The sequence below is a fragment of the Doryrhamphus excisus genome, chromosome 11, assembly GCF_030265055.1.
Source record: "Doryrhamphus excisus isolate RoL2022-K1 chromosome 11, RoL_Dexc_1.0, whole genome shotgun sequence".
In the NCBI taxonomy this organism is placed as follows: domain Eukaryota; kingdom Metazoa; phylum Chordata; class Actinopteri; order Syngnathiformes; family Syngnathidae; genus Doryrhamphus; species Doryrhamphus excisus.
In genome coordinates this window covers 13,872,092-13,888,542 of record NC_080476.1, presented here as the reverse complement: position 1 = coordinate 13,888,542, position 16,451 = coordinate 13,872,092, and the positions used below count along the sequence as shown (strand labels likewise).

At 41.4% G+C, this 16,451-nt stretch overlaps 2 protein-coding genes across 3 annotated transcripts; both read left to right on the top strand.

The window, feature by feature from the left end:
- The first annotated feature begins 3,972 nt into the window (after window positions 1–3,972).
- On the top strand, window positions 3,973–9,765 carry LOC131138823 (enkurin-like). The gene is made up of 5 exons (XM_058088088.1): window positions 3,973–4,293; window positions 6,982–7,070; window positions 7,145–7,365; window positions 7,435–7,578; window positions 9,237–9,765. The coding sequence occupies exons 1-5, from the start codon at window positions 4,217–4,219 to the stop codon at window positions 9,396–9,398; spliced, it is 693 nt and encodes a 230-aa protein (XP_057944071.1). The 5' UTR covers window positions 3,973–4,216; the 3' UTR covers window positions 9,399–9,765.
- Window positions 9,766–12,234: 2,469 nt separating this feature from the next.
- LOC131138822 (enkurin-like) lies at window positions 12,235–16,225 on the top strand. 2 transcript variants are annotated; one of them, XM_058088087.1, is made up of 5 exons: window positions 12,235–12,575; window positions 13,459–13,601; window positions 13,668–13,783; window positions 14,019–14,165; window positions 15,394–16,225. In XM_058088087.1, exons 1-5 carry the CDS (start codon window positions 12,499–12,501, stop codon window positions 15,562–15,564), a joined length of 654 nt encoding a protein of 217 aa, XP_057944070.1. In that variant the 5' UTR covers window positions 12,235–12,498; the 3' UTR covers window positions 15,565–16,225. The 2 variants fall into 2 exon arrangements, with proteins under 2 accessions (XP_057944070.1, XP_057944069.1); XM_058088086.1 differs by having other exon boundaries at window positions 13,668–13,882.
- Window positions 16,226–16,451: the final 226 nt, after the last annotated feature.

The window sequence follows — 16,451 nt, the reverse complement described above, 5'->3', positions numbered from 1 at the left end:
CGTTCATGAGTGGTTTTGTAACGTAACGTTGGATGGGATGCTCATTTTACGAACCGCCCTCCATCTGCTTGTACACCACCGCTAAGTAATACCACAAATAAATACAATATGCAGATATACAGAGCTGTTGGCAACACTTTCTTACAAGACGATCGCTCTGTACTGCAAATTTAATATCCGTTGTCAAAAATGGGATGAAATATAGATCAGTAGCGAAAAAGCAGGCCCTGGATCACAGTGGGAGTTTTTGGCGGTGACATATTGGCACAGTGGGACATCACGAGTGTCTTCCCGTCTGTGGTTCATACGCCCACGCAATCAGACTGTAGAGCGATGCTACTAATCGCTGTTGCACCTCACCATAGCGACACCCGTCCAGAGTCCGACACTCTTTTATAAATCCGAATGCAACACGCCGTATATGTACCGTATCGTCTTCTCACAAACACCACCCTCGTTTGTTCAGCCACGGAGCGACGTGAGATGCATTCAGGGACACGCCCAAACATCATAGCAACATATTTATTGTGTGTACTTGAGGTCTAAATAAAAAGAAAGACAAACTAACATAACTCGTACTATGGAAGTACAATCTGCTGCATTTAAGTACGCTCAGAAATCCCAGAAACACTCAAAACATGTTTGAACGCAGCCCCTGTTTTCCTAATCTCCCGTCTCCAAACGAATATATGTATATGAATATTTGTTTACGTCACATTTCTCAACTCTTATTCTGAAGGGAGTATTCTAGGGAGCTAACCAGTGACCTTCAAATGTATTTCTAGTAAGCCAAAAACTTACCACCTCCACACTGAATAGGAGAACTTTTCACTCTGACTTCCTGCAGTGTTAAGGTAATGACATGTAAGGTAATGTCTCAATGTTTTGTGTAGTTATTGCCACATTGTGACCAGAATACTACTCGTATTTCTAGTAAATGTTTGACTAATAGTAGACTACAGTCTAATATTGCAGTATTAGGAGGACGATTGACGATTCTGTCATAAAGCCTCTTTTTCCTGTTAGATGACAAAGACTAACCTGAAATGACAAAGTGCTTCCTGCATTCCTAGCCTAGTGACACATTTACATGTCCGTATTTTATTAATGTTCAACTCACTGCCTAATCTAATCCCGGCTAATATTAGACACCTCATTAGCTTGTCTGCCAACAGGATGAGCTCAATTACGGGCGCATTATTTTAAGAAACAGAGAATGTGAGGTGCTGGTTGGCTTTTTCAACTGAGCCTCATAGTTTGGTCATTTACATAATCACAGAAAGAACCTCACCCCCAAAACCTCTTGAGAGATAAATGTGAAGGTTTTCACCACTAATCACTGTCCAGACATACAGTAACAGCTAGCATAGCTGTAGCCGTCTCCCCCTTTTTCCCCTTTTTGGTCCCCCTTCCTCCTCACTTATCAATTATGCATCAACAAACACCCTGAGTGCTTTTTGGTTGGCCTTGACCAAAAGAAAGTATCAAGTTTAACGGCGGGTCAACTGAAACGAAGTCGCTCCTAAAAGATGAAAACCAGTTCAAATGAAAGTGATGTGTCGTTTTTCCCGCAGAACCCCACAAAAGTCACAATTTTAGGTTTTGGCTTCTTTGATTTGAGTTTTTGTCCATCTTCTCCGGCTTTTGGTGGTATGAAGCGTTTTTAAAGTCTGCCAGATCTTTGTCATTGTTTCTTGAGTTGGATGACGCTGGTTGTCCATGATGGAAAGAAGCCTCTTAAGTGTCCTTTGCTTTGCCCCAGATGTCAGGCTGTCCAGCTCATTGCCAATGAAGGGTGGTGATAGTAATCTGCCAATGAAACTGCTTTTCTGTTAGGTGATGATGCTTGGTTGTCCATGATGGAAAGGAATCTCCTAGGTGTCCTTTGACTTTGCCACGGATGTCAGGCTGTCCAGCTCAGTGCCAAGGAAGGGCAGTGATAGTAATCTGCCACTGAAACTGCTTTTCTGTTAGGCGATGACACTGGTTGTCCACGATGGAAAGGAGCCTCCTAGGTGCCCCTTGCTTTGCCACAGATGTCAGGCTGTCCAGCTCAGTGCCAATGAAAGGGCAGTGACAGTAATCTGCCACTGGAACTGCTTTTCTGTTGTGGCGATGACGTTGGTTGTCTATGATGGAAAGGAGCCTCCTAGGTGTTGTTTGCTTTGCCCCAGATGTAAGGCTGTCCAGCTCAGTGCCAATAAAGGGCAGTGATAGTAATCTGCCACTGAAACTGCTCTTCTGTTGGGAGATGATGCAAGTTGTCCATGATGGAAAGGAGCCTCCTAGGTGTCCTTTGCTTTGCCCCAGATGTCAGGCTGTCCAGCTCATTGCCAATGAAGGGTGGTGATAGTAATCTGCCAATGAAACTGCTTTTCTGTTAGGTGATGATGCTTGGTTGTCCATGATGGAAAGGAATCTCCTAGGTGTCCTTTGACTTTGCCACGGATGTCAGGCTGTCCAGCTCAGTGGCAACAAACGAAGGGCAGTGATAGTAATCTGCCACTGACACTGCTCTTCTGTTGGGAGATGTTGCAAGTTGTCCATGATGGAAAGGTGCCTCCTCTTCTTGAGCCTGCTCCCCCAGCACACTATTCCATACATGAGCCTGTTATTAGTATAAAGAGTTTTTATTACATCTTAAATAATCATCATAAATGTTCTTTTTGTAATATTATGACAATATTTTGACATTATTTATCAATTATTACCGATTAAGGGTGAATGATGATGTGACATTTTTCACTGTGTTTCAATCTGCAGTGGTGATTTCTTAATGATGTCATCTTCAACAAGTGTATGTAGAACTCCGAGAGCTGTAATTAAAAATACCTCCGTTATTTTATTTTGGGACATTAATTGGTGGGAAAATGACTTGGCAGTCTTTTCGCACAGGAAATTAAAAGTGAACCGACCATTAACCTTGCATTAATTCCAGCTGGAGGACAGCACTGTTGGATTGTTTGGATGAGACTGTCCCTGTGTGATGCACAAATGTAACTTGGTGGTGATTTAGAAGCACTATAAATTGAACTCTACTGTCTAAAGGCAGACATACTAACTGGAACTTGAATAAATGTCGGGGTCAGCGAGTTTGATTATGTTGGGAAAGCCTGTTCCCAATATCCGTGCATAGCATTCCAGGTCACGTTATAAAGCAATTAGGTTGATTCAGTGGGAAAACACGCTCTTGAAGGAGGAAGTAGCAAATAAAATGTCTGACATCAATCTGAAAATAAAGTAAGCAGAAGCTCCGAAAGTAAATGTTGTATCGCTCCAAGATTAGGAAGCAAACACTTGGAAAATGTTGGTATAATCACATTCAAGAAGTTTGTAAACATCTGTTTACATCACACAATGAAACTGATACTTTTTGGAGGGGGCGGGGGGTGAGATTAAATAAAAGAAAATATAATAAGAACAAAATGGGTCTGATTTTAATGAACAGTTAAATAAGCTTTGAAACAATTCAGGAACCCTGACCAAGAACTGGGTACCACCAAACGCAACGCCTTTAGAGAGGGCTGCATGACCTTGGTCTTTTACGCCATCTAGTGTCGAAATAGCATCATTCCAACACATTGATCCTTCGCGGGGGGAAAAACTCCACTTACAGCAGCCACATTAAAAACAGTATTGTGCGAATATCTCAACTTTCTACTTTCTACTTTTCTAATTTTAATATATGTGCAATATTTCTACTACTTCATCTAATTCTTCACTCTCAGGCTGGATCGAACCCGGCATTGCTGCGTTGCTGCCCTCTACCGCCCATTTCCTGAATCACAGCTTGGAAACCCACACAATTCAGTACCCCAGTCCATTCAATGTTGTTCCCGAACAAATGTTAATATTACAATATTCATCAATGTTGTGTGTTTATATGATAAATGAGTTTTTTTTTTGCCAACACAGACAACTTAACTACGTGACTTTGTTGCGCGATCAGCTGGAGTGACGTCACTACCAACTCAGACATGAATTGTCACCTTGGAACGGGACCACGTCACGTGATTGGCTACTGGGAGATTTGAACGTATACAGAGCAGGTCGCTTTCATACACAGACACATGACCATGCGTCGTCAATGGGACTCCCCGCATTGTTATTTGAAGCTTTTTTCCCCCCACAAGCGTTCATCGCTTGACGAGATTTGGATCGGAACCGAGGAGCTCCCTCGATCGCTTGCTAACTGGAGTCGGGTCATGTCGGTGAGATGTCCTCGAAGATGTACCCCGAGGAGACCGTTCCCAATTTCATTCGAAAGAGTGTTGTCATCGAGAGGCCTCAAAGGTAAAACACGCTCATTTGTCCAGATTAGCTACTCGTTATTGGGTCTTTGGTTCTTTAACGTTTGCTAGCCAAAGTAGCCATCTTAAGTACAGTAATGCAGTGTTTGTGCTGCACGTGCATGAGCTAATCATTTTCGGTTAATTACTGGCTATTTTTTCCTAAAATATTCACACTAGTAACGGAATTACTAATTTTATCAGCGTAATTAGTTACCAGGGACTGTTTTTGAACAACTTAGAAATATATAAAAGAATTTCGATGTAGCGTTGTAGTGTGAGAGGTGTTTCGTAAGATGAGGGCTGAGCTCGTGACTTGCAGTTCCTCTAACAAAACGTAACTTTTTTTAAATTATGAATGTATTAAAGGGAAGGAGACATCTAGATTAGTTAGTCCAGTGTTTTTCAACCTTTTTTGGAAAAACATCACTAAGTCTATAGGAGGAACGAGCTAGGTGTTGCTACACGGACTGATATTAGATTGCTCTGCCAGTCTTTACACCACGGACACTCGACAGTAGCCATGTTTACATGAGGAGTTTTTCTCTTTCCGAATGACTTTTCCGGAAACAATGGTATCCATGGAAAGGAATATTCCAATCTCTTGTCTACATGCGTCGGTATAATCCAACAGAATAGTCAATGGGGCATGCCCAGTAAAACGTAAACATCAACATCATGTGATATCGACTTCCCTTCCTGAGTTGTTCTTTCACTTGTTGGAATAATTCCATATTGCCAGTTTTTCGTTTGTCCAGTCCAGTTTTTCGTTTGCTGGCCTCCATTTTTAAAACTGTCGAACGTCTGGATCTGCGTGTTAATTTAACCAGGACAGGATCAAATTCAATCTTGCTAATATTTTATAATTCAACTCGGTACATGTTTTATATAGATATATATTTTCTTTTGATTTATGGACTTATGAATGGCGTATAGAAGGGTTTAGATTCTGTTCCACAGGTGGCGCTAATGCACACGAGAGCTGCTTGCCAACCGCCAATAAAGTACAGAAGAAGAAGAACGCCCCCTGACAACTTTCCGTTTGAGCGGCTACAAGATACGTCAATCGGATTGGGGAAAGGAATATTCCACCCCTGTTAATCCCATTATATATTCATTCGGATTGGGACTATTCTTTCGGAATGAGGCGTATACATTGGGACTATTCTTTGGGAATGAGGCGTATACAAAGGTTAAATTCTTTCCGTTTGAGCAAATGTACCAAATGCAATTTTCAATATTTGGGTCCATGTATACGTGGATATTGATGATTAATAAATGTTAATTATAGAAAGTGATATTGGATAATTCCTCATGGCACACCTGACAATTTCTCAAGGCACACTAGTGGACAATCACAGTTAGTTTGTACGATCTTGAGTAGATTCTTATGGAGGACCAAAACTGCCAAAATAATAAATAAATAATTAAATAAAAGTGAAAATAAAAACAAAAATGAAGAAAAAATAAATAAATACACAAAAATAAATATAAATGGAAATAAAAACAAAAATAAAAAAATATATACATAAATAAATAAAAGCAAAAATAAATACAAAAAAAAACAAGATTCAAAAATGAAAAATAAATACAAAAATAAATGTAGAAATAAATACAAAAATAAATATATAAATAGAATTACATATCAATAAATAACTAAAAGCACTATGCTCTCATGTATTTATTTCATGCAGCAGACAATGTCAGCTTGAAATGCAGAAGGAAAAACTATTCAAATGAGGGGGCGGCCCTAAGTGTGTCTTCGGTTGAACTGTTCGCCTATTGGTTGATCGACATGTCAGTGCGAAAATCGACTAGGTATGCCTGCAAACAGCCACAGCAAGAGGAAGTCTCCAGGGATCTCCGTTTGCTAGCAGATATTTCAGATAATGCTTCCCCGGATTACCTGCTTTTCCGGGTGGAAGCCTTATTGGAGCCTGATCTCTCTCCTCCCCGACGGAGCTTTTTCGCACTCACATGTCGATCAACCAATAGGCGAACAGTTCAACCCAAGACACACTTAGGACCGCCCCCTCATTTGAATAGTTTTTCCTTCTGCATTTCAAGCTGACATTGTCTGCTGCATGAAATAAATACATATGAGAGCAGAGTGCTTTTATTTATTTATTGATATGTAATTCTATTTATATATTTATTTTTGTATTTATTTCTACATTTATTTTTGTATTTATTTTTAATTTTTGAATCTTGTTTTTTATTTTTGTATTTATTTTTGCTTTTATTTATTTATGTATATATTTTTTTATTTTTGTTTTTATTTCCATTTATATTTATTTTTGTGTATTTAATTTTTTGATATTTTTTTCATTTTTGTTTTTATTGTCACTTTTATTTATTTATGTATTTATTATTTTGGCAGTTTTGGTCCTCCATAGATTCTTGGCTTATACCGGTAACAAATTATTTCATTGTATTTCATTTGTATTCATTGCCCGTGCTTTGTGTGCAGTGCTAGCATACATTTAGCTGCACATTACAATGTTTCAGTTTGTTATTTAAATAAAGTAGATTTTAACACCAGCAATATTAGACCGTAGTCTACCATGAAAGTGTTTTATTAATTAATGGAAAATAAAGTCATGATATTCCGAGGGACAAAAGTATCCGGTTTCAGGAATTCCGTGCCTTGCTCCAAAATGACCTTGTGCATTGTCATTGTGCCGACTTTCAGGTATGGCTCCAACGCTCTGGTGATGAAGACGACGGGGCCGACGGTGGTCGAAGTGCCCAATTCAGCCAAAGAGCCCAAGCTACCCGAGAGTGAGCCCAAGCCGAAGCCGAGCACTTCTTGTCCAGCACTTCCTGTCCCGTTCACTGTCGCCTTGTTTCCGCAGTCAAACAGCACGTGAGGAACGTTTACTGCACCTGCGCCAACAAGAAACCCATGATCTCGGCGGGGGCTTTTCTGCTGCCTGCCGGCCTCCCCGCCAAGAAGATGTTTTCAGCCGTCCCGAAGGTGTCCAAACCGCCGCTGTGTATTGTTGACACCAACAAGGGACACAAGGAGTATCCTAATAAATTCTCGGGACTGGTCCCTGTGTATGTGAAGAAAAAGGTATTCACTCCAGAACAACGTTTAGATCCAGACAGCGTGGAACTACAAATGTTTTTTGACCCACTGCAGGATTACGGCGAGATACCCGCTTATCTGCTGCGGCGCAAAGGAAAGCTGCCGAAGGAGGCCGGCGATGACAAGAAACCGGAGGAGTCGGAGATAGAAATACAAATAGAAAACCTCACAGACGAGGAGTGTCGGGAAATCATTGAGGTAAGACCACTCACTTCATTCGTTCTTCAAAAGACAGTCGGCCATTTTGACTGATCTTTTGTTCAATGGCGATATAAACACGGTACCTATCAAAACAACGATTAGACTCCCTTCTTTCGTCACTTTTTTTCTACAGCAGTAGCACACAGGTAAGTTTCAGGAAAATATCAGTTCCCGACTACCAGCTTTGCTGTACTGTTGTGCCGCTAGTGTGAGTCACAATGTGGCAATAATTACACAAAACATCGTGACATTACCTTACATGTCATTACCTTAACACTGCTGGAAGTCAGCGCGAGAAGTTCTCCTATTCAGTGTGGAGGTGGTAAATTTTTGGCTTAGGTTTACTAGAAATACATTTGAAGGTCACTGGTTAGCTCCCTAGCTAGCATCCATCTCAAGTCCCTTCAGAATAAGAGGGATTTCAATCTTGCGGAATGCTTCCGGCGACCGCATCGGATTCCGTGTGAGGCTAATGAGTTAGCTTAGTAGCTTCATGTTTAAAATCTTCTCTTGTGTCCCTGGAGTGATCCCTGGAGTGATCCTGGGTATTACAGTTGAGCAATGTGGTGTAAACAAAGAATAACAGGGGTTTACATGTGACTATAGGGGTGTTACCTGCCCTCTCTACAGGGCTCTAGTACGCCTATATCAGGGGTCTCAAACTCACCTGGGGGCCACTGGAGCTAGCGTCTGGGCAAGGCTGGGCCGCATCAGGTTTAAAAAAAAAAAAAAAACGCATTTATTGAACAGAAAAATATACAAATTTTTCAGTGCTTTGGTTCCGATTTTCTACAATAAAAGCTCTGATAAAACATTCCACTGTTCTCAAATATCTTAATTAATTAAAATATCTTATTTCCTTTAAACTTATAGCCAAAAACTTACCACTTCCACATGGATAGGGAGGATAACTATTAACAGTTATTTAACCTTTAACATGAACATGAATCAAACGTAATAATTTTTTCTGGGTACATGATACCATACAGGCGGCACGGTGGTCTAGGGGTTAGCGCGCAGAACTCACAGCTAGGAGACCAGGGTTCAATTCCACCCTCGGGCATCTCTGTGTGGAGTTTGCATGTTCTCCCCGTGCATGCGTGGGTTTTCTCCGGGTACTCCGGTTTCCTCCCACATTCCAAAAACATGCTAGGTTAATTGGCGACTCCAAATTGTCCATAGGTATGAATGTGAGTGTGAATGGTTGTTTGTCTACTATATGTGCCCTGTGATTGGCTGGCGACCAGTCTAGGGTGTACCCCGCCTTACGCCCGAAGACAGCTGGGATAGGCTCCAGCACCCCCCGACCCTCGTGAGGAAAAGCGGTAGAAAATGAATGGATACCATACAGCATCCATATCAAACTTGCGCGGGCCGCACTAACATTAAACTTTCATATCAAGGCGGGGGCCTCAAACTAGTGTCCTGCGGGCCACATTTGGCCCGCGGGCCACGTGTTTGAGACCCCTGGCCTACATTGTGGAAATTAATTTATTGCGGCCGGGTCTGGAATGAACGAGGGATGACTGAAGTTCATGAAACTACCACAAACGTAGCAAAGCCACCCTTGGAACTGTTTGAAGTGCAGAATGCATCATCATTATTTTCATGTTCTATGATCCAATAAACTAATCATGATTTTTCTCCCCCACAAGGACCTGAAAAAGAAGTGCACCAGGCTGAACCTGACCTACCAGCGCCTCCCGTTTGTCATCGACACCCCGTCGATGAAGATGCGCAAGACGCGACTGGAGGCCGATTTGCAGCAGCTGGAGAACGACCTCAAACTCCTTGAAACGTTGGTGTCCAACAAGTAGCACGATGTGCCGGCGGGGGCTAGCGTCTCCAAAACGGGCACATCAAAAGTCGCTCATGGGCGGGTCATCATCCTCCCCCACTGGAATCCCGTGTCAACATGATGAACGCTTGATGTTACGAAACACATTGTTTGATATGACGTCACCTCACTTCAAATGTGCACCTTGACTTTGTAGCTCGACCTATGAACCATCCAAATCTGGTTTTGACTCATCTGACGTCCTAGCGTATGACGCAGAGATCTTTGCAGGGATTTCTAGTCTATGGATATTTTCAAATGGTTAGTCGCAGGTAAAATGGACATTCCATGATTGTAATTGTTACATTATTGAGGTATCGTGATGATAAAAGGAATCTTGGAGAACATTTGCTCTTTCCTTGACAGAAACGTCATCGTTTTACTGACTGGTCTCCGATATGAAGTGTAATCCTTTTGTGTCCTCCACCATCGCACGGGAGTCGAAACATGTAGCTATCAAAATCCTTCTGTGTCCAATCATGACTGTTATCACTGACATACAGTATTTCAGTTAGGCTAGAGGTAGGCAACTGTATTGCTCATATGGCGTAAAGAAAAAAATAAAGTTTACCTGCAGGCCCCCCCTCCCCCGGTAAGCTAACCACGAATAACATCGCTCTCAAATGAGAGCCTTTTTGCAGAAAACAGTCTGTACCCTGCCTCTTGCCCAAAGTCAGCTGGGATAGGCTCCAGCATACCCTCACCATCCGAAACAAAATGACATTTTGAGAGGACCTCGACTTTAAATTTGGACTCATCAGTTTTGTAGAAGATGTACAGTACGGGTTGATTATAGTTGTTTATGTTAACCCAGTAAAGTTGACCCTAACTGTTGGACACCTCAAATTTTTGGCGTCCAATTTGTTCACAGTTGGAAATTTTTCGAAAATTGCAACTAAAAAAAAAAAACCTTTCGCAAAAAAACGTTCACAAACTTTACCAACTCAGGGCCCACTTGAAAATCTAAAAAATGTCCGCGGCCCACAGTACATGGGCGAAATGTTGCGTTCTCAGTATTATTATTCCATTATTATTATTCCTATTTTTTGCTATTAGTTTTGCAACTCTGTATGACGCCTGCACCGCTTTCTTGTCGTCACTTCTGGTGACACACGTTGAGTCAATTGTTTTTTATTGGCTCTGATGTTCTTTTAGTTTATTTTCAAAAAATTCTCAAAATTTTTTTCATGTTTAGTTTCCAGATGGCAACGCAGCTTAAAGTTTTCAGAGCTTCATTAGACCACCTCGGAGCACAACAGGCAGACAGGTTGTACGTTGTCCTCTGGCCAAACAAAAAACCAAACCACATGTACTCACTGGAATATTTCCGATGACACCTCTTTTTTTGTTTGCAGAGATTTGTTTTGATTATCGTTTTCATTTGTTGCTTTTTCTGTTTATCTTTCTACACCCCACCGCTCCATTCCTAAAATATTCCTAAAACAGGTCAATAACACTCAATAGGTTATTACTTAGGCCTATACATATTTTCTTAAATTGTGCAATAAATATTTTACAGGGCGGCACGGTGGTCTAGGGGTTAGCGCGCAGACCTCACAGCTAGGAGACCAGGGTTCAATCCCACTCTCGGGCATCTCTGTGTGGAGTTTGCATGTTCTCCCCGTGCATGTGTGGGTTTTCTCCGGGTACTCCGGTTTCCTCCCACATTCCAAAAACATGCTAGGTTAATTGGCAACTCCAAATTGTCCATAGGTATGAATGTGAGTGTGAATGGTTGTTTGTCTATATGTGCCCTGTGATTGGCTGGCGACCAGTCTAGGGTGTACACGAAGACAGCTGGGATAGGCTCCAGCATTCGGCAAGATTGAAATCCCTGTGGTAGGTTCACACTAGGTTCAAGTTGTGGGTTCCTGCAGTCCTCCATGTGACTTAAAGGGGAACTGCACTTTTTTATTTTGTTTTTCCCATCATTGACAAGAATAAACACATTTTTCTTTCCCTTTTGTGTGCATTATAACACAAGAAAACAAGTTAATATGAGCTAGCTTACAATGCTGTCATTGGGACACACCTATTTCGACTACGCCGTATTTTGATGATTTAAAACACTTCCCAAGACGCATTGATACGCATACTTATGCTAGTTTGGTCAACAGCAGCAGCGACAACACTTACGACGTCGACTCTCCTTGGCATGGCTGTATCTTCCAGCACAACACGTGCGTTCCAGTCCTCGGGTCAAAAATACCGACGATGTAAACAAAGCATCTTGTTGAGTCTTGGTAGCCAAATGGAGAGCTAGCTATCCACTTGCTGACATTAGCGATTAGCGCGGTGTCGTGTAAGTCCACTGCATAAAAATAAAATTTTCATGTTAGCTGCTACAATAATATGACTATCTTGATTAATATACAAGTCAGGTATGTCAATTTTTTTGTGAGGGCTTTAGCATCCTGTGACGTTTGTTGTTAGCTACCTCATTTTAACTCATATTATAATGCACACAAAGGGGAAAGAGAAAAAATGATGGGCAAAATTCCCCCCAAAAAAGTGCAGTTCCCCTTTAAGAGAAATCAAAACAATGTGATATTTTGTTAATATTGTGACATTATATGACACTACCTATAAGCATTGTTGATCTCTTTTGCAGAAAATCTTGTGTTTTATCACCATGATCAACAAGTGAAGGAGCTTCAAGGTATCGGTATGGGCAATACTGACCATGTATTGACTTGCTATGATATCGGTTGCTATGATATCGGCACTAGAATGTGCAGTATCGCCCACCCCCGGGTTCTTCCATGCACACCTGAAATAACGGCGTGACGCCGCCGTGCAAGACAATGTGCCGTAACTTTCATACAGAGGAGGATATCGACGTCCGGCGCGTTGACGTGCACGAGCAGAGCGGATACGACCTTTAATACACAGCCAAACACAGGAAGTACGTCGGCGGCGGCAACACCCCCCCCCGTCGGTTTAACACACAGCTTTGCACTCGCAACGCCCAATCATGTTTGGCTCCAACGCATTTGGATCGGAACCCAGCCGGCGACCCTGAGACACCCCGATCGGCTGTTCAATGATCGATTAGTCAATTAGTTAATTAGTCGACGGAGATGGCGGGAGAACTGTACCCACAAGAGTCCATTCATAATTTCATTGAGAAGAATGTCATCATCGAGAAGCCGCAAAGGTAACAGGAAGAATATAATATATATATATACAGTAATATATAATATTACCCTTGGAATTTAACTCTTTTGTTGCAGGTTGTCAGTATTTATTTGCTTTAACTGCACAGACGTTTGGAAAATGATTTGAAGCGAATACATTTTTTTTTGTAGAAAAACATTTGCACAAAACTATTTTTATTCAAAAAAAAGTACGATTTCCGGTCTTGTTATGGTTCAGTTCAGTACTTTAGCGTCATGGTTTGATATTTTTTCTTCATGTAAAAAATAAATGCTTTAACTTGTTTGATTTTTTTGTAATTAGATGATTTTTTTTCACCTGAAAAGTTGAGTTTCCAAATGAAATTTCTGTCTCATATGGTTCCAACTTCCAGGTTTGAACCATATCAAACCAAAACACATCTTTTGCAATTTTTGAAAGTGAGACGATGAATAATTGTGAGGGCATTTTTGCATCTGTGGAAGTTGTTGATTCTGTTTGGACTCCCATATTGTTGATTTGATTCTGGTCAAAAAAATGACAAGGGAGACCCCACACATGCTCAACAGGGGCCCCAGAAGCACCCAAAAATGGCATAAAATGGCAGTGTTTGAGGGCGTTGATTTTTGACAAAAAACGTAAGGGGTTAGTATGGCGTTTTTTTCCGTTTTTTTCAACTTGCTGCTAATGCGCTTTTCTGGTAAAAAAAAAAAAAAAAACAGGGAAAACTTCACACACGCATCAGGGGCCTGACAAGCACCCAAAAATGGCATAAAATGCCAATGTTTGAGGGCGGGGATTTTTGACAGAAATCATAAGGAGTTAGTATGTCGTTTTTTTCATTTTTCAACTTGCTTCTAATGCATTTTTCTGGCCACGACTAACAATGTGTGCCACCCCCCAAGGTACGTGTCCAAGTTCCGGCCAATCATTCTGGAAGAGGCCAGGTCAACAAACAACATGAAAACCATGGGGCCAAGCAGGGTGGAAATGCCAGTCCCGGCCAATTTCCTGAAAAAACACTCCAAAGAACCCAAACTGCCTGAGAGTGAGTCAGTCGGCTTATGGCTGTCAAGTATCTGAAGCGATCGTATCCCCTGACCGTATTTTCCAGTCAAACAGCACGTCAGGAGTCACTGCACCTGCACAACCAAGAAACCTGCCGTCCCTTCCGGGCCCTTTCTGCCGCCCGTTGGCGTCCCTACAAAAAGGAAGACAACCACACCCAAGGTGCCCAAACAACCTCCCTGTGTCGTTGACTCAAGCAAGGGATACAAGGAGGTCCATAATAGAAACTCAGGTCTTGTCCCTGCGTACATAAGAAAAAAGGTATTTTCCTGAGATTCTGACATTTTTGATCTGAAACAACTTTGAATGCAAGAGATAAAGATGAGTAGTTTCTGATTCCTCATACTGATGACGTCATCCACTTATGCAGCCCATTCATGAATATTTGCTCCTGCAGGATTATGGGGAGGTGCCCAACTATTTGATGCGACGTAAAGCAAAGCATCAAAAAGCTCTGGAGGAGTACAACATTAATTTGAAGAAGCAGGAAGAGCACGAAACCATGAAATACCTCTCGGATAAGGAGTGTCAAGCCATCATTCAGGTACAAAATGAACGACTCTGACTCTGTAAAGTCGATCACTGCATGAATGTGGTTGCTCCCCCACAGCTGCATTTGATAACCACCACCTTTCATAATAGCAAACATTAAATCAACTCCAAAATAATCCACAAAGTCAAAATACAGGTGTATCTTTGAAGTAATGTGATCGCTCCTCGACAGTTGCATATGCTAACCACCGCCTTTCATAATAGAATGCTTTAAACAGACCCCAAAATAATCCACAAAGTCAAAATAAAGATGTAACGGGATCACTCCTCGACAGTTACATATGCTAACCAACGCCTTTCATAATTGAAAGTGTTAAATCAACTCCAAAATAATCCACAAAGTCAAAATACAGATGTATCTTTTAAGTAACGTAATTGCTCCTTGACAGTTGCATATGCTAACCACCGCCTTTCATAATAGAATGCCTTACACAGACTCCAAAGTAATCCACAAAGTCAAAATACAGATGTATCTTTTAAGTAACGCGATCGCTCCTCGACAGTTACATATGCTAACCACCGCCTTTCATAATTGAAAGCGTTAATTCAACTCCAAAATAATCCACAAAGTCAAAATACAGATGTAGCTTTTAAGTAACGCAATTGCTCCTCGACAGTTGCATATGCTAACCACCGCCTTTCATAATAGAATGCTTTAGACTGACCCCAAAATAATCCACAAAGTCAAAATAAAGATGTATCTTTTGAGTCATGCGATCGCTTCTCGACAGTTACATATGCTAATCACCGCCTTTCATAATAGAATGCTTTAGACAGACCCCAAAATAATCCGCAAAGTCAAAATACAGACGTATCTTTTAAGTAACGCGATTGCTCCTCAACAGTTACATATGCTAACCACCGCCTTTCATAATAGAATGCTTTAGACAGACCCCAAAATAATCCACAATGTCAAAATACATATGTATCTTTTAAGTAACCCAATCGCTCCTCGACGGTTACATATGCTGACCACCGCCTTTCATAATAGAATGCCTATGAGACCCTAAAACCATCCAGTCAAAATAAAGATATGTCATTTGCTAAATGTGATCGCTCCTCGATTGCTCCTCCACCACCTTTCATAATGGAAAGCATTAGAAAGTCAAAATAAAGAGGTGTGATTTAAGCAGTGCAATAGGACGCCTGCCTAATACGATGATAGGGAAATGTTGAATCACATGTCAACGCTCACGTGATTTCACCGGCTCTCCGTCCAGGACCTGAAGATCAAATACAATGAGCTGAACACGGAGTACCAGCGCCTCCCGTTCATAATCGACACCCCATCAATGAAAACCCGCAAAATGCGCCTGGAGGTGGAAATGAAGCAGCTGGAGGATGACATTAAACTCCTCGACAGGTTGGAGACCATCTGCAAAAACAAGTAGCGTGTGGATGTCCCAGGAAGGTGTCGACCATCCATGTCATCTACTGAACTCAACTTGTGGACACTTCAAACGTCGTGGCATGTGGATACGAAACGATCCATGACAGGAAATTGCTGTTTGTTCTTGTGTCGGAGTTTGTTCCATCGCTTAATGTTGTCCCTTTTCCCCAGCAGAAAAACGGGGCGTACCTTGTCCCGGGCAGCTCCGGCATTGTTGGTTCTGGTTAAAAATGTGTTTTTTACATTCTGCTAGATGTGGGCTTTGCACACTATTTTAACTATTCCTCTTTTTTTAGGAAGATGTCATGGGGTTGTTATACAATTCAGTCCGAGAAGCTGAAATGCACCAATAGCTATTGTCTAAAGGCCTCCTACTTCACTCTGGCTCCACAGGTCATTTTGGGGGGATTGACCTCAACAAAATGACACGGTTGAGTAAGCCAGTTGTATTTTTTTATCATTATCGTTGGTTATATTTTTGCCATTTGTAAAGAGATGAGCTATAATGCACTGTAGGTATTATGAGTATAACTTATGTAACAATATGTAACAAAATGCTCTTATGTTTTGATAGCAAAGAAGCAATAAACAAGACTTTTGCTCACTTTTATTGCAAACCTGGATAAAGCACAGGTCCATACAATAGCAGTGAGTGGATTGTATTTATTCAGTCTTTAAGAGTTTTTGCAGGAATGCAGGAAAATGAAGCAAAAGGTGAGGCGATACAAGGCTGCAAGTACACTTCAACAAGTACGCTACACACACTGCATATTTGTGTATCCAGGGCACACATTTTGACAGTTTCCCGTCATTGGAAATTACGCTACATACAAAGTCGATTGCGATGCTGAAAAATTTTAGGCATAAAAAAAAATACAAAACAAAAAC